This window comes from Oenanthe melanoleuca, chromosome 4 (assembly GCF_029582105.1).
Source record: "Oenanthe melanoleuca isolate GR-GAL-2019-014 chromosome 4, OMel1.0, whole genome shotgun sequence".
In the NCBI taxonomy this organism is placed as follows: domain Eukaryota; kingdom Metazoa; phylum Chordata; class Aves; order Passeriformes; family Muscicapidae; genus Oenanthe; species Oenanthe melanoleuca.
In genome coordinates this window covers 28,670,475-28,689,606 of record NC_079337.1, presented here as the reverse complement: position 1 = coordinate 28,689,606, position 19,132 = coordinate 28,670,475, and the positions used below count along the sequence as shown (strand labels likewise).

Genomic DNA, 19,132 nt, shown 5'->3' with positions numbered 1-19,132 from the left:
AAAACCTTACAGAATTAAAGAGACAATATCTATTAACAGGAAATTAAAATAGAGCTAAAGTCAAACCCCAAACCTCACAGTTCCAGCCCAAAAAGCTGGTTATAAAGAGACCCATAAAAGATGACTACGATAAAATTATTGCTTTGATACATGCCTGTGGGTCACTTCTTAGGGATGCTATACCACCACCACCAAGAGAATTCTTCAGAACAAAATTTAATCCATGAATTCCTGGCAACTCATATCTGTAAAATAAAAACTGCACATTATTTCTCAGGGGATTTTGGAAGAAACACGTGTAGAGAACATAAAACAAAAACCAGCATGCAAAATTTTCATGCTTCTGATCACATCTCACTGCTGAGTCAAATCTAAAAGGTAACAAGATTAACACAAGGCTTTACCCTGCCTTCTTGTTCTTTCCTCTTACTCCAAATTAACAGCCCTTAATAGTTTTAAAGTTAGACCACAAGGTACATTCTCCTCTATTCGAAACTCATCCATTTCTAGTAAGGTTGTTTCTAGAGTTCTTTCTTTCTATGAGTTGAAGTCTGTATCTGTAAGCCAGAGGTTCAAGATCCAGTATGAACTTGGACAACATGATGAGCAAAATAAAGTATTTTTAGTAGCTTCTAGTTCTGATACTGAAAAGCACAATCACTGAATTCCTGGAACTCACTTTTGTTAACAAATGCTGCCAGCTAATTGAAAAGATCCTCTTCAATACTGAGAAACATCTGTAAGTCATAACATCAACTCTTACAACAAACAGGTAACTTTATAGCAAATTCAAATCAGAGCTTTCCTGGAGCCATGTACTTTGTTCAGATAAAATTTTATTTTAATGTGACAGACCGATGTTTCTTTTCCACCACCACTGTAACCATTTTTCCATCCTTGCTTTTGACTGGTGCAGTTCCAATTTGGAAACTTCTGTAGCAATCTGGCAAATGACTCTGTGGTTTCCTATTGTTAAAAATTCTGTAAATAGGTCTACAGTACATTTCCATTTGCCTATTTTTGCAGTTTTTCAGTGTTTTGTCATCTTCCTTCTATTGCTGGTTTTCTTTGGTTTTGCTTTCCTCCAATATTTTCTTCATCTAAGTACCTGATAGCTTTGCTTTAATTCCATAGGAAAGGATTTAAATCAGAACATCATCAAGCCATGAGGAATTAACAGAGAAAGATTATATCCAATTCTCAGTCTGTCTCCAGATGTCTGCTGCAATTTAAATCCTGCTTTTTCCAACATCACTTATTTTTCTTTAGTCACCTTCATCTGTTTGGGACAGATTCTTTAAATCTTTCCCCTAACATAGGTGGAATTTCTTGCAGTGCTCTTATACTGCTAATTTGAGGTTTCTCTCTTTCAGCTGCTTTTGAGCACTGTGAAAACCATGGCTGTTGCTGGTGCTCACAGCCCAGTCTGCCCTTTTATCTTGGGCATATGACCCAAGCCTCTTGTGGGAGGTGATAATTCTGCTGAGCAGTCCAGCAATCACTTCAGTTCTTGTTCTAGAAAGCAAGTAGTCATGGAGTGTCTGTATCTCCCAGGCAAAAAGTTTCAACTTTAAGTTCCTTCTACTTTTTCATTACCACACTCTACTTTAGTTTTAGTATTATTAGTTGTTATTAAGAAAAAAAAAAATGGGGTCAGCATTCTGTTGCCCTTTCTCAAAAACTAGCTGACAGACAACATTATCATACTTAAAGGCAAATTCACTGGGAAGGGAGAAAAGTAGATTAATCCACCAGTGTTCTACTAGGCAACATGAATATGAAGAATAAAGCAATTCTACAAATAAGTTACTTACTTAATTTACTAAATTTAATACCATAATCAAGTATAAAGCACAACCAGATGACCCCACAAAATTTTCTAAAAAATTAAATGAAAAATTCTAATTCCAGTTACCACACACCATGGAAACCAGAGATTTACCAAAGCAAAGCACTACACTATAAATTTTAATCTGAAAAGCTGGCAAAGATTTCCAGGTAGGAAAGAATTTCACAACTGGAGGCTGTCTCCTTAAGAACTAGACTGATGGAATTTCAATTCCTAATATTTCATCTCTCCAAAGAAGTGTCATGAAAATCAATCACGAAAAACAAATCAGGAGAGAAATTGAAGAGCATATAAAAGCAGAGACAAATAAGCAGAAGAATTTCATTTCAGGAATTCCACAATTCCACAGCAGAGAGTTCCTATTTTGGTTTGCTATAACCCAGCTAAACTGAAAAACCCTAGAGGTACCTGTCAATATGAGAAGTCCCTGTTTAGGGGTGCCATGTGTTTCATCTCCACAAAATTCTGTGCTGGGTTGCAGCAAAAACTGTAAAACCATATATACAGCCTTTACAGGAACACCAAGATGCTCCAAAAGAAGAACTCCAAAAGGAATCTGAGGAGAGGACATCCCAAGAACAACCACCTACCTGCTACAAAACTGTTACAATTCCCTAACTTTCTTAGCTCTTCCTTAGATTGTTCTGTCAAATATGACTCCAAGGGGACTCCTGCTCACTGCTGCCACCCTGATCAACTCCATACTCCTTGTAGCTACCTGGATAGTCCCACAGCCAAAACAAAATGTATGGGTAACTGACAGAAGCATGTAAAAAGACACCCTGTGCTTGTTTGTTTTTAGCCCTGATGACCTGCCTGGCAGGGCTGCCTATGGATGTATTGCCAATAATCAGTAATACCACCCATAGTATGAAAGCCAACAATCCTCATAGCATATAGAAACATAACCCTGTAGATGCCTGGGATCACTGGACCCAGAAGCTCCCGCATTCATCACTTGAATCCCAGGAGCTAGAAATTCTTGTCTCTGTGAAAATAGGTATTTGCATAAGGTGTTTTTATAAACCAAAATGGGAAATGATTGAAAGACCCACAATCATAAAAGAAAGAAAAATTATTATGGAAGATGTTTCCCCATACCGCCCAGCTTACAAAAATCAGAACTGATAGTGTAATTATACGTCCCCTGTCACTTCTCAGTCCAGCTTCTCCAGCCACCGCAGGGTGTGTTTCTATTTTGTAGGGACAGAGCATGGCCTGCCATACCATCACATATTAAGGGTGGACTTTGTAGCTTGGGGAGGCTTACTTTGCTGGCACCCAAAATAAAAATGATTCATGGCAAAAATAATAGAGCAAAAACATCTACATATTACTTTGAATCTGATTGCAATGATAATGTCAAATATTGGAGTTAAAGCAAAAGAACAGCTGCCCCCCTTTTACTGCCCTGGGTGGCAGCAGCAAAAGCCTTGGGTCAATTAGGTCATCTTGTGTGCCTCCTGAGTAAACAAACCAATGTTACCTCCCTTGCATTAAGTGGCTTGCACTCAGACATAGATGCCATCAGGCATACCACCTTGCAAAACAGGGCAGCAATAGACTTTCTACTCTTTGCACATGGGCACGGCTGCAAGGACTTCAAGGGCATGTATTCGATGAACCTTTCTGATCATAGCGAGTCCATTCACTACAGTATTCAAATTCTCAAGAAAGGATTCAAGAAGTTACAAAAGGAAGATGACTGGTTCAACAGACTATTAAAAAATTGGAACTTATCTAGTTGAGCTCTATCTTTAATCAAAATGAATTTACTGATTTTTGTATTTGTTGTTATTGTGTTTATGTTACCCTGCTAGTTAAACTGTATGTTAAGGGTTTTTCAAAATTCTTTACCAAAGGTCTTGGCAATCAAGAAAGAAGGGGGAGATGTGGGAGTTGAACCAACTGAGACAGGAAACATAAACCTGAGACCCTGGGAAACTGGGCACTGCGAAGATGCTAATTAGCTCCTTCCAAAGTAAATCTCATTCCTAGCCCTGATTCTCTGTTGGTTCAAGACCTTTAACATATAAGGTCCTGTGTTTGGGATTGGTCCTTTACACTCAGGTATTCCCTACACATTATGAACCCAACCCCTCCCCCATGTCTTTGGTCACTGCCTGCCTTTCGAAAAACATTGCTCTTGGATACTGCTTCTCTGACCACGTGAATTAAGTGGCATCTCTGGCATAACACTGTACCCATCCTATTATTATAGCCACACTATTACCCGGTTAACTCAGTAAGGTTCTCACTAAGGGGAAAACCCCACTAATATGACAACTACACGTGGCACATTCATTTTATTTACTTTGAGAATGTACTTACAGTGGGATAATCTAGATAAAACAAGGATTACAAAATAGTATATGAAGGCCAGCATCTTCACTATTTTAAGGCTTGTCTGAGCATCCAAAATATTTCCACACAGAAAATAAACTTGCACAATTAAAGGAAGAAAGCCACTATAACCATTATAATAGTCTTAAGCAGCAACAATTCATTGACCAAAATGCTGGCAGGCATTTACTCAGCATAATTAAACAATTTAAGGTTAATTAATTGAGATGTAAAAGAAAAAAAAAATCTAATTGTACAATTTGATTACATGTTTTAAAGAGCTGCTTTTAAAAAACACAGAAAACAAACCTTTCAAAGAATACTCTGTGACAGAAACCAGTAAGACAAGGAATATTCACTGTTCTAGCCAAATTCCTATGCTTATGCACAATGAGGTGCCTGTTTGACTACTTCGTTTAAAGTGCTGCCCATAATATTCAGAGAAGCCAGGAATCCAGTGAATTTCTCATTAAAATGCATGGAAAGAATAATGATATAAAATTATTTAGTGCATTTAAATCAAGGAAAAGACAAGATACTTTTCATCACAGGAAAGCATAAAGCAGATCCATAGGCTTAACGAAGTATTTGCATTTGAAATATACTGTAGAGAAAAACTTATTTTTCCTAATAAATGTATGTACAAAAAAGCCATCTAGAAGCATCAGCATTTCTTGTTCTTCAGTTCTTGGTGAAAACATTGCATAGGAAGAAATCAGCTGTCATTTTTTTAGTATTTCTGAGCATTAAAATGTTCTCAAAACATTACATATACCCCATTTCAGAAGCTGAAAACAGTAAAATCTCACAGGATAGTTTTACTATCCTTCTTAAATGACTGACCTATTACCACTGCACAAAAAGCTTCTTATTCTGTATCTTAAGATACTCAGATCTGTTAAAAATGTACTCTTGTGCTCTACTGTGGGAAGCTATCACCTGGGGATTGAAAGACCATCTTTTGCTATTATTTTACCTGCAGAAATGGAAGTTTATGAGTTTTCAATGTTCTCTACCAAAATAATCCCATCTTTTCTCTGTTAGTACACCTATTCAATGCCTCTGGTGAAAAAGCACTTGAAAGACAACTGGTTAACAGACTCTGTTCTGTAGTGAGGTATAGCCATGCTTGGTATGTTTGTAGTAGCAAAACTAATACATAGTTTTTAACTACTCACCATTTAAATAAAGAAACTAAAGGAAAATCAGATAGTAAGACAGCTCTTTTTTATGAAGGTTAAAACTAAAAAATAAAGAAGTAATTTAAAAAGAAACTACACAATCTGAAGCACATGAGCATAATCCTTATAATCCTAAATATTTCCACAGGAGGTTTTATTCTTTTTCCCCAGTAGCTTTCCAATTCACTCACAGAGCTCCATTATCACATCATTAAAGGAAGCCAAAACCACAAAAAGATAACCTAATTAATCAAATTAATTTGGCTTCATCCAAACAGAACAAATTTCTACTTTTACTTATGAACATAAACAGCATTAAGGAATGGCAATGAATCAATTTCTAGAAGTATCATTAGGAGGCATGATATTGTTTATTTCTTCTCCTATCTGCTTGGCTTCTGAGGAGATTCAATTACAATTCTTAGTATCACAATTTATTAGATATACAGATTTGTTAGCACTTAGAAAACAGTGGGTGAGATTGCACTGAGCTGCTTATGAAGACAGAACCAGCACTTACAATTCAAAGATCAGGAGTTAAAATAACTCCAAGCTCTCTCTGAGCTTTGAGCTGTACCTTTCTGACTCAAGTTCTTTGAACAAACAAAAAGACAGTTAAGAGTTTATCAACTACCCATGGAAATATATTAAGGACTTTGGAAAAATCTCTTATGTGCAGCATAACTTTGTATCAAAACATGTTTTAGAAGACCAAATGGTTTGTGGCAGTATTCAGCTTTTGCTTGTTTTTGAAGAGATTAAAAGGTTTAAAATCTGTTGACTGTTTTACTGGACATCCTTAGGAGAGTGTGCTTCATTACCTCATGTTACAACAAAAGCAATGTACATTTCATTCAGTACCCAGGAAGGGCCCTGAGCATCAGCCATACCACAAAAATAAGAATGTCACGTATGTTGTCTGCTGGCAGAGGATTCTCTTTAGTAGATGAGTATCACATAAAAGTGTCCTGTTTAGGATGTATTCTCTTTCAGATTTTAATGTTTCTTCATTAAATGCTGGCTGGGTATATATGTACTAAAGTGGGTGAGAGTGAGGTACTAGAAAGAATACTTTCTCTGAAGTGAGTAAACTTCATTAATATTCAAATGCTTTGCAGAAACAGGGACAGTATGGGACCCATTTCTGATGGATCACCAGGTAAGTTTGGGTTCCAGACTACACTGGCTGTGCGAATGTCCTTCAGGTAGTGTTTTACAGATTTCTAACTCTCAGTTCGGCAGTGGCTCAGAGGTTCAGGGAGCTTAAGTTACTAAGGCCCCTACAGTTTCCAAATGGTTCAAAACCGGTGGAAAGATAAATTTCTCAAATGGGACTTGAAGCTCTTTGTAGTCAGCAAAGACATTCTGTTCTGAAACAAAACAAAGGAAAGCTCCAACACTACTAAGCTAATTCTGAGAATTTAAATGCCTTCACTAAACGGATTCACAGCCTTTGTCCAGCTTCAAGAGAGGCCCAAGTTCATGTTCTTTTTCAGTGATTATGCTCAGGCTATTTATTTAAGCTATCAAGCTAGTTATTTAAAACTAGTTATTTAAAAAGGCAAAGGAAGATAAGTAAAAAACCCAAAGAAAATACAAACAGGTTTGCAATATTTATGATAACGTATTTTAAGATAACTTCTGATACCATCATGTATCTACTATACAACTGTGGGCTGCGCAGCAAACTACTCACCTTGTTACTAGTTCTTCTTCTGGTTTCTCATGCTCTAAAAGGTGTTGAAAGTAATTCTCCAGGGCTTGAGCAGTTAAAGTTTTCTTTAGGTATGGATAGTAGAGGGGATGCCGTGCTATCACACCTGTTAGGCATTAGTTGAAATAGGAACTGTTAAAACCAATTCATATTTATCCTTTCAAAACCAATTTGAGATTCTCTGCTTAACTGAAACTGTACATATGGATCCCCTTTAATGAGCTCCTGAATAAGACACAACAGTCTGACAGCTCTCCCTCTGTCAGTAGAGATGTAGGGTGGAGCATGACACCAAAGTGACCACTAAGTGATCACTGGATTTCTTCTGCTGCAAACAGTCCCTGCCACTGAAAGACACCTAAAGAACAACACCACCACAACAAACAACCCACAGGCAACTGTCTTCTCTTAAATGGTTTGCAAGACTTAGATATTTAAATAATTACAATTAATTACAACAAGGCATAATCAGTGACCAAAGGTTTGGTCCTTGCCCCACCTCTTGCATGGGATTCTGACAAGTGTGACAAGTCACAATTACATTTTTATCACTGTAAATATGCTCTATAAGCTTCAGTAAATTTTATGCTGAAGCTGAGGTTTCAGAGCAGGATCAGGAAAACAGCTTTGTGTCACAGGGACCTTTCTATCTAGACTTAAATTATAGGTTTAGTTTGTTGTTGCTAGTGTTGTTCCTTAGAAAAGCAGTAATCTCTTTAATTCTGAAGCAGTCTATTATGTATACATCATTCATGACTTGGCAATGCTAAATTGCAACAGTGGTCATCATGAAGAAAGAAAAAGAAAAAAAGGAAAAAGGAAAAAAAAAAATTAAAAAAAAAAAAAAAAAAAAAAAAAAAAAATCAACACTGCTTCAATCTTCAACCCCAAAAAAACAGTTTCACAAACAAGGACAAGAAAATTATATTCCTGAATACAAATGAACAAAATTCATCAGTTTTAGCATGACAGCTAATAGCAAATCAAATCCCAAACGCACCTTTAATTCATACTGAGCTTTGAACACCACACGCTCTCATCTTCCAACAAGTAAGAGAGCCATTTGTTGCATGCAGAAGTAAGGAATAGAAGGAATTATTAAACAATGCAAGAAGCAGCACAATCAATGCAAAGAGACTGCATACTGAAATATACCATTTGCACTAGCAATATAGTAACAACGTTCTTGTATGTATGAGAACAACTTTAGTATTTCCTAACATGGTCCATGTTTTAGCCATAGACATGTTACAAAATTAATGTACGGAAATATTATACATGATCAGACAACCAAAAAAATTATATTACATAACATACACACATGAAGGACTAGCAACTGATGTGTAAAAGAAACCTTAAAAAGGCATTTCTTAACTTCTGGCAGCTCAATTTTCCAACCCTAAACAAAACCCTTTCTTTTTAGTAGGACATTCTAGTATTTTTTCTTAGTACCTCAGATTACAACAGCTGTTAATCAGAAGACTACAGATATTTCATCAGTAAAATCCATATTCAATACATAATCTCTTTTGTTTCAGTACAATTACAATAAATAATTGTCAAGTGAGGTTTAAAAAAATTAAGACTAGCACTTTATATGTAACTCTTATGTGAAAACGTCACATCACTTCAGAAAGCAAAAGAAACAAAAATACCTATGTTCGCAGAATTGCCTTTGTCTCCACTTCTAGTATAGGCAAGATCTTCTAAACGATAAGTATGTGGACCACTTGGCAGATCTGTACAACATAAAAATGAATTAATTTTAAAGGTTCTACAAATAATTGCATATTTTGAAGGAATCAATTTGAGTGCATGCTTTTTGCATTGTTTGCAGTACTCTGAAAACATTTCCAATCCTTCTTCTCACAGGAGCACCTAGAGAAAAAGTGGAAAAACTGGGGGCCAAAATTAGGAAGTTGATTTTTCCTGCTACATCTCCCAAATCCCTTTTACTTTTTTACAGCCAAATGCGGTACCAGGCATCCTCTCTTCCATCACCCTTCCATATGACTTCCATCTTGGCCTTAGCAATGCAGTCTCTGAATGAGGCATAGCAGCTGCTTGTCTTTTCTTGCTTAGCCAGTAACTTTTGTCCCCTTAACACACAGATCTCTGCTTCCAGTCGAGGTGGAAAATACCTGCAGTTGCTACAGTCTTGGTAATTCTGTAACCTCTGTTTCATCTGCTAATGCCTGTAGAAAACAGTTAGAACCTAAATTCCTTTTCTAGACAATGCATCTCTCACTTGTATTTGCACTATACACCTTCTTATCCAGCTGTATAGAAGATTTATTTTACAAGTTACTGTTTTTTGTAAATATTTTAATATTATGTAAGAAAATATACGCTTTCTAGGAAGCCAATCTTGATTTTTTACCTGTCAATATCTGAGTACGGGATGTTCACAAAACATGGAGGTTGTTGCATTTCACTGAACGAAGTTCATAAGAAATATTTTTATCCATCTATGGATCAAAAAGCAAACCCAGAAATTCAATATTGTGGGATTCACACAACATATACCTGAGGTTTGATGGTTAAGTTACACAGCACAGACCTCTTGCAATTGTTGATTACTAAGTGTAGTAAGCTGTCACCATCTATCTCCTGTTCTCTAAAGTGAGAGATGAAGCACCCACTTTGCTACTGAGTTTGAGTTATCCACAGATCATGGCGTAACACTGAAACTTGAAGCATGGGCTATATCCAAGCTTTTAGGCAGCAAAATTGGGTAATTTTCAGTCAGTTTTGCTTCTGATCCAACTTTCCTATGTCCATATGAACACTCCTGGCCTCCTTGGCTTTTCAATCTCACCATCAATAACAGACTGACCCCCACTCCTAACTCACAGCAAACTTGTCATCCCTCAGTCCTTCTCTCCTCTGTCCCCTTCCTGTCTTTTTTTTTTCATCCTTCTGGACACAAGTGGCAGTTCCTGCCCTCTCTCTGCTCCTTGGACAGCAGGAGGGGGAATATGCAGTGCAGGGAAGCAACAACCTTCCTGCTTTGTGGCAGCTTCTGGTGCAACTGCTGCTGATGGCAGCTAGAAGCAGCAAGTCACATCCCAAATTTCTTGTAAATCAATTATGCTGGACTAACTTCATGTTGCAAGGCACAATGCAATCTGGAAACACATCAATTTGTCCTTTTTGTACTATTACTGCTTCTACTGAGACTATCAAACAATTTGCGGTTTTTTTTTTTTTTTGTTTTTTTTGTTTTTGTTTTGTTTTTTTTTTAATTTTAGGGAATAAGAGACCCAGTATTAAAGATCTTATGCTCCAAATGCTGGCCAGGGGCATCACATAGAGCACAGTGAACCTACTATGCAGACATGAGTAGATATGTACTCTGTGAACTGCATCAGGTAATGAGGTAAACCCAGCTCTAACCTAATCATCCTTACCTTCAACTCTTTCCTGCCCACAGAAAATGGCTGACACAGACATGAGCCAGGCTGACCTGGGTAAGAAAGAAACTATGTCCAAATCCTACTGGCTGCAGTTTTCACTGACCCTGTCTGTGGCAGTGGCAGCTGGACAGATCCCTGAAGTCCATTTGGGTACAGGTGGGAGATATTCTGGATAACAAAAAAGCCTTAGTAGGACATGACACATAATTTGTACAGTGTAGTATCTGTGTTTGGCTGAAGCAGATCAGGCAACACTCACAAGAGGAGCTCTGCTGGCACATGTGAGTAGCAGAACTAGGGTCTTATCACAGCAACCTCTTCTACTGGCAGAGTTAGATCAAAAAATCTTCCCACAATTTACGCAAACAGCAACCTAACAGCATTGAACTGCTTTAATTAAGACCTAAAGTTTTATAATATATATTAAGTCACTGTGAAAGATGAGCTGAAAGAGTGATTATAGTTTAGTCTGGCACAATGGCTCCTCACTGGTAGAAAGTAACAGCAGCATGAAATTTAAAAGAGGCTAAAGCATACAATGAAAAAGAACACAGTTTTGTTTTGAGCTTGAAGCTCACAGTCTTTTCATGTTCATTTGCAAGCAGAAATGTACCAGGAAATTTGGCAGAAAATATATAAGGATGTATATATTTAATTGAGGAGTATTATTTTTGATTAAACATCTCCATTGAGAGTGGATCTGAAAGTCCAGCTAAAGCTTATTTTGGACAAGACTATCATACTTTGTACCCTACAGAAATCACATTAACTTTTAATAATTTCATTCAATATACAATTCAAACCAAAATGTATTGCTTCTTCAAAGCCTGAAATTTGACAGTATCTAAATTACATAAGCTGTAGAAATCTTTTCTCCATCAGATATTTTTCACAGTCAGTCTTTGACAATCTCCCTTTAAACAAACCAGTTCAAGTCAGCATTCTGGAGTTCTCATTTATTACTACCCTAATTGATTTATCTTTCATGATCTGTTTATCAGGAGATTGTTTTCATTTAATAAACATCTTAAACAAATATATGAAAGAATTTCCTTCAAAGCTAGGGAAAATGGTAAATCCAAATTCCACCCTCCCAGAAGCACATCTAGCAGCATATTTTAAACTCATTTTCACATATTTCTCTTATCTATTCAAGGACAACTAACAGTCCCTCACACTTGAGATTATCATGAAACTAAGAAAAATACTTTCCTCCTTTCTAAATGCTGACAGAAAACACTTTAGCAGAAGCTAGTCCTTCTACAGTCTAACCCATCTGTCTTTCTCATCCATGCTGTCCTACATTAAGCCACAGAAGTAGCTAAGTCACACACAGAAAACATTTATATTCACAACCAAGGGCAAAAGTTTAGAGATCCTTCTCAGGGGAAACAACCAGAAAAGTTCTGCTGTCTCTCAGAACTGGGGTTTTGCCTGAAAAAAGGCCTGGAGAATTCAGTAGTTAAATGCTGGTGTCAGGCACCTCAAAGTTTTCTCAATTTATAAAAAGGCACTAAGGAGTCCAATAGCTTTTTAGTTCTCTGATATTTAGTACTTGTAGTCACCTTGGAAAAAGACCCCAAACCCAGGACCCTTGCTAACCCTTTCATTAAGCAGAACAATGACTTCCTATTTCTTAACTTGCCCAGTCTGATGGTGCAAACACCCTGCTGCCCCCTCCTGAGAACTCCCAGGGAGCTGAGAGATGCTGGTGTGACATCAGATTTCCAGCAGACGTAAGAGCTGAAACCATACTTGTTTCTGTACAGCACAAATCACTGTATTGAAGAGATGTCTGGATAGGAAAAATGAATACATGCATGGCAATCAGGCATCCACTACCAGTGGCTTTCAAATGGCAGTAAACTCACAATCATGTATGTTTTCCAAAATTTCTCTGTGTGATACAAACATTCCCTGCTAACTCATATTAGTTGTTACACTGTTCTGTTACTAGTTTTGAGAAACACTACTCACCTTTATCTGGAATCCAGAGTAAACCTTAAAATGTAAATGCCTTAACAGCCTTAATTTTTAAGTATACACAGACTTTAATACCTGAATTACTCTTTCACCATCAGTATTATTTTTAGAAATTTTTCTAACTCATAATTTTTAGGTAGAGTCACATGATTCAGATTTTCAAATCCACAGCTTGAAGTTAATTCTCTCAGTTCTCTGGCAAGCAGAAATAAGATAATGAAGACTGTTTGGGCCAAAAGGGAATTAAGGAATATGCTATACTTTAAGAAATGCTGTATTTAGTTAAGCCATTAGAAATAACAAATATTTCCAGGTGTCCAGCACTTCCAATAATTGCTTGTATGAGCAACTCTGATTTAACACTTCCTTTTCATTGCAGACCTATCCTGACCTGCTCCATTCAGCTCACTGGTTAGCCCTTCTCAAGGTTCTTTTCTTTCCCAGAGAATTTGGTTAGACAAGTCTAGCAGCCACACAGGAACCATCATGGTGGATTATTAACCCAGTATGGTTTCTTTTAAAGTCACCACTTCCAGGTTGATCCCGTTCTTGTTAATTTTGTGAAGACTGCCATATGGAACAGAAGTGAGTTTTGTCTAAGTGCTGTAAGTCCATAAGTCATTCTGTTCATCTGTCCACTGTTCTGAACACTATTCCTAGGATTCACAAAAAGGAAGATTACCATATCCTGTGAAAGCATATTTCAATTTCAAGCCAGCATTACCTGGTTTTCAGTTGTGTTTAAGGCTTAGAGGTTTTTAATAAAAATTTACTTCCATACTTGTTATAGTCTCAAATATATGTTATATTGCATGACACTAACCATCTTCCAAGAAAACAGTTTGTGTTTTGCAACAGCCATAAAAATGTATCATATAAGGAGGCAAAATTTATTGCACAGACAAAAATCTAACATGATTTACTAGGACGAAGGTAGCAAATGATACATTCGTAAGTACAAAGATGAACATACCTTTCAATTCACTGCTAATCTTGGGCAGATCAAATGAAACCACCTCATCTGATGTGTACATGAGATCGTCCTCAAATATCTCAACATGCTGCCCATTTAAAAATAGGTTGATCTGCACAAAGAACACAGATTTTCAAACAGTCAAATCAGAAATCCATTGCCATGTGGATAAAGCATATTCCTAATTAAGTAGTGATCTAGTAGACTTCCAGTAATAGGTTTACAGATAAGGCTCTGTTGCTCCCTTTTAAAAGGTCACAATTCATTATAAACCTAAAAGAAATCTTTGTTTAAGGAAAAAAAATGGTATTAAAAAACCCCAAAGAAATGCTCCATCTAATTTAGTATATTTTAAAGGAAAACAAATCTCTTTACATCTCACTCTATGTACTTCTGGAATTTTGTGTCACAGCTCTTGCCAGTTGAATAACAAAACTTAAACATTTCCATCTTTTCCATGATGCAAGCCCCTTTTCTTAATGTTGCTGTCTGTATCAAAGACAAACTCCTCTCTGCATTCTGTGTTCAAATACATTTTATAAAAGCTGCTAAAAAAATACATCAATACAGGAATTTTGGACTTGATTGTTGCTCAGTAGCAATACTTAAGAGCAGACTGTAAGTTAAGGATTTTTTGGTTTCCCATGCTCTGCCAGCAAGCAGGTGCAGGGAGGGAGCATGGCCAGGACAGCTGACCTGAACCAGCAAGAGCAATATTCCAGCACCAAAGAGCATCAGACCCAGTATATAAATGAGGAGAGTGGGGAGCTGCTGATTGCTGTTGTGGGACAGGCTGGGCATTGGTCAGTGAGTGGAGGGCGACATTCTATAGGGCATCACTTGTCTTTCCTGGGTTTATTCCCCTTTTACTTTTTCAACACCCCACTTTTAACAATACCAACTACTACTACTTTGTTTCAATTACTCAACTGTTTTTATCTCAACTTGTGTGGTTTATTTTTCACCATTTTTCCAATTCTTCTCCCTGTTACACTGCAGAGGGGAGGGGTGAGAGAGTGGCTGAGTGGCACTTACTTGCCAGCTGGGGCAACATGGTGCTTACTTGGTTGAGATAACAGATCTGATTAGAATATGTTAAATTTCTTATAAGCATTCATTGTGTTAGTTTAATGGTCACAATGGTCACAATGACTTATTTGCTCTCAAAGTTGATGTTTGTTCCTTAAGTTCAATTATGTATCACCTTACTTGCAGTATATGTTCTCTGTTATGATGTTTATTACCCATGGAAACTGGGCTGAGGTTATCAAGCTGTACTTTGTAACATTGGCTAATGATATGATATAATTGCTGGTTGTGAAACTGATCTGGTACTTGTACTAAGCATTGCTGTCATCCATGTACTTGAGAGTTATCTATCAGAAAGTATTGATAATTATACTTTTTGCCTTTTCTCTTTGGAAACTCAGACCATGGAGGGGACACACTTCTGTTCCTCTTCCCCTTATACTCCAGGCTAATTATAATAAATCCTGAGAATTTTTAATATCCTGGGTTGCTCAAATTAGCATTTCCCTATCAGTATGTCTTCACAGAATCAATTAGATTGGGAAGGACCTCTGAGATTATGAAGCCCAACCTATGATCCAACACCACCACCATGTCAACTAGACCTATATGCCACACCCAGTCTTTCCTTAGACACACCTCCAGGTATGATGACTCCACCTCCTCTCAGGTAGCTGTAGTGTGCCATAAGGTTTCCCCTGAACCTCCTTCTCCCTAGGCTAAACAACCACAGCCCCCTCAGGCGCTCCTCATAAGACCTTGTGCTCCAGACCCTTCACTAGCTTTGCCAGCTTCTCTGGATGTGCTTCAGCACCTCAAAGTCCTTCCTAAATTCAGGGGCCCAGAACTAGACTCATGACTTGACATGTGGCCTCCTCACTGGTGCTGAATACAGGGGGATGACCACTGTCCTGGTCCTGCTGGCCACAATATTGCTGATACAGGCCAGGATGCCATTGGCCTTCCTGGCCACACTGCTGTCCCATGTCTTGTGAATGTGTTCCAGGTCTTGTTTTATGTTTAAGCAGCTATTCAAGATTACTTCTGAGAGATCAGCCCTGCAGAAAAAGACTTTGGGGTGATGGTTGATGGAAAACTCAACATGACCTATCAGTGTATGTTCACAGCCCAGAAAGTCAATCAAATACTGAGCTGCAGCAAAAGGCGTGTGGCTTTTAATTGTGTACAGTGGTGATGTCCCCAAAATATGAAGGACATGGATCTGCTGGAGCAAGTCCAGAGAAGACCATGAAGTTCATAAAGGACTGGAGCACCTTCCCTACAAAAGACAGACTGAGGGACTTAGGGCTGCTCAGCCTGGAGAGGAGAAGCTTGTGTGGAGACCTCATTGCAACCTACCAGTACCAGAAGGGGCCTACATGGAAGCTGGAGAGGGACTCTCTGTCAGGAACTGTAGTGACAGGACAAGGGTAATGGGTACAAATTGAAAAAGGGGAAATTTAGGTTAGATATTAGGAGGAAATTATTTACTGTGAGCGTGGTGAAGAGACTGAAACAAGCTGCCAAGGTATATTAGAGATGCCTTGTCCCTGGAGCTGTTCAAAGCACGGCTGGTTAAGGCCTTGAACAACCTGGTCTAGTGGGAGGTATCCCTGCCTATCCTGGCAGTGAAGGTTGGGACTAGATGATCTTTAAGGTCTATTTCCACCCCTAAACAATTTATGATTGTCTGATCTGCCCTGAGGCTGGATAGCTAATAATAAGTGGTATGGGCAAGTGCACAGGACTGTGAGCAGCTTGCATTTTGGAACTTTGAACAAGTGCAGAATTCAGAAAAACTAGTAAAATATTTGGAAAAAGTATGCTGTCACCTTGGCAAATCCAGAGAGACACAAATCACTGCAACATCCTGGCCCAGGCCTACCAAACTCTGTTTGACACTATTCTTCTCAAGGGGAAAATAAAGTCTCTGGATCTGATGAAAAAAGCCCTGCAGCTACTCCAATCCTGGTTACAGGTACTGCAGAGGAATGAGAGGACTAACCCCTCCTAATTATCAGTCACTCCTATATACAAGAAATGGACACAAAACTCAGCTTGTAAAGGAGGATGAAGCAGGCCCATCACAAGAACAGGAGAGAGAGGCAGAACAAGATACCCCTCTTTGAGTCAGATGTGGGATATGCAAAAATATTTCTCCTGTCTTCCAGGTCAGCACATTATCACCTGGCTGCTATGAAGCTGGGATAATGGAGCTAGTAGCCTGTAATTAGAGGGTAGGGAAGCAGGCATTTGAAAAAGGGGCCTAGGTCCTCAGCCTCTGAAGATGATTCCTGTTAAGTCTGAACAAAAGGTAGCCCTTCAAGGAAAATGCTGTACTTCACCCAGATAAGAGGACAACAGTGCAGGGAGGTATCTAGTTCTTGAAGAAATCAGCCATGCTAGAGATGATTTATTATGACCTGACTAACATGCAGCTACGCACAGATCCAGATGAAGCTCAATTCCTATGACCCATAGGACAGCAATTTGTGTGCAGCACATTATCACATTATGACTGGCAGCAATGACATGGAGAGACAAAGAAGCACAAGCCGTGGATCAAGTGGCTCAACACCTCCAACAATATAGGGGGGAAAAAAATAAACCAGTCTTTCTCCCCAATCCTTTTGATTAAGAGGAAGGATGTAGGAAGCATGCACACAGCAGGCTACCCTTCAGTTTTACCTGTGGGACCACTGAAAGGACATGAGGAAGTGAGTGGCACCCATTTCATCTGCATCAGAGGACTCCCAATATGAAAGATTCAGACACAATCAGGTTAAACTTCCAGAACAAAATAATATAAACAAACTGAGCTACAACAGTTATCAATGCTAAGTTGTAAGCAAATGCAAAATGACTCTAGTCAGCACTCTTTCTGAAGATTGTCCTTAAAGAATAACTAAGAGTGACTTAACTTCAGTAGGTTTCCTGCAGTTTCTCCCTACATGAAAATTTTAGGTTACCTTGAAAGCATAAATGGACAACTACTATTTGAACAGTAAAACCACTGGTGATCTATGATAAAATCAGTACAGTTGCATAAAAGCAGTGGAAACAACAAACAAGACATTGAATCCAAATCAACAAAAGGTGTTACCAAACACAAAAGAAAAGAACCCACTGAGGCAATGTTAACATAACTCATAATCTGCTTATGGAATTTTTTTAGTTTTAGGTCAAATGCTGACCTACAGCAACTAGACTCTAGTAACTGAACTTCTAGTTTAGAAAATCAGTTAATTCATACCTTACATTGTAATCTCTTACTGGACAATAGTTTTTAAAACATGGCTAAAATTTTGAATCAAGGACTTCAATCACACCACATTTTTACCCTCAATATTACTGCAGGACAACAGTGACAGGACACATTGCACCTTGCTGAGAGTGTATCAGTGACCCAATCAAGATTAGTTACACAGAGCAAGGACTTTGATTTTATGTATTGAAAAGAGTAAATGAGACACTGCTTTCTTGCCTTGTCATATTACTGTTACTGTTTAATCTCAACAGCATTTTACCAAGTCTGGAACACAGTGCTAATTAAGCAAGTTAATACTGAATTTGAAAAACACAGTAGTAGGCTAAACTTCCATAAAGATAATAATTTCACACTAAACTTGGCAAAGACAAGCCATTTGTGTAAGGCAAAATATAAGTGATGATAAAAGTAAGTACTTCAACTTTGGACATCAAGAAAGGTGGGTTTTTTAAAAATGCTTTTCCACTGTGAAGAATTTGTAATTAACTTAGATTTAATAACTAAATGGCATCTTCTCTGTAAAGTTGTGAAATTAAAATATTTTCCTTTAACGACAAATACTACCTAAAGAATAGGGCTTGGTCGTGCTAAGCACTGTATAAATGTTAAAGAACAAAAACAGAACAGTCTCTTTCTGATAAAGCTGTTTTGTTTGTTCCTTGCCCACTTTTTCACTCGCTGCCTGTACTCCCAAAGCTTCCCTGAGCCACCCTAAGCAGAAGCCCGTGACAATAGCCGTGGTTCAACACAGACCAACATTCCAGCCTTTGGCCACTTTCTTGATGGTAGATGGGTGAGAATGCTGAGTATTATGATGCCATGACATGAAAGGGATGCAACAGTTTCAAGTTACTTAAAGAAGAAGGGCATATACACAGTTTTGTCTTCAGTTTCCAAAGGATAAATTCAGTATCTGATGGCACTCAGAAGAGCAGAGACAATGTTTATAAATCCGAACACTTTATGGTTTCAGCAAAACTAGTTTCTTCAAGTTTATCCTGAAAACCTCGAACTAGAGAGGGGAACATGCATCACAGCAAAGAAGCAGGCTCTAGATTAGCATGTCATCTTGCACTGTAATTTCTAACCTAGGGCTGCCTAGATATCTAAACTGTAAATTCCAGGACTGAAAGAAACCAATGCTATGAACTGAATAGGGCCAGTGTCATGATGGCACAACAGTTGAACAGGCTTTCATAATTTGACAGTTTTTGCAATACAGGCAAGAAGAGAAATTACTACTTCTATTTTTATAGACAGGATATATGGAAGGAAAAAGCCCAACTCTCTTTTAAGGCAAAATCTGTTGAATCACAGGAAATTCAATTATTTTAGCATTTATTCCCAGGAGTATACACAAAATATACCACTCCCCA

General features: G+C 38.0%; 1 protein-coding gene across 4 annotated transcripts in view; it reads right to left on the bottom strand.

Moving 5' to 3' along the window:
• LOC130252017 (uncharacterized) overlaps positions 1-19,132 on the bottom strand; it is a 59,778-nt gene that overhangs the window by 2,600 nt on the left and 38,046 nt on the right. For 2 of the 4 annotated variants that reach the window (XM_056489140.1, XM_056489141.1), the window contains exons 16-19: positions 13,460-13,571; positions 8,743-8,826; positions 7,070-7,193; positions 155-245 (exon numbers count right to left, since the gene is read on the bottom strand). In XM_056489140.1, the coding sequence (XP_056345115.1) occupies positions 155-245; positions 7,070-7,193; positions 8,743-8,826; positions 13,460-13,571 (411 nt within the window). Of the gene's footprint in view, positions 1-154; positions 246-7,069; positions 7,194-8,087; positions 8,128-8,742; positions 8,827-13,459; positions 13,572-19,132 lie in introns of those variants that run through there. The other 2 variants (XM_056489143.1, XM_056489142.1) reach the window with 2 other exon arrangements.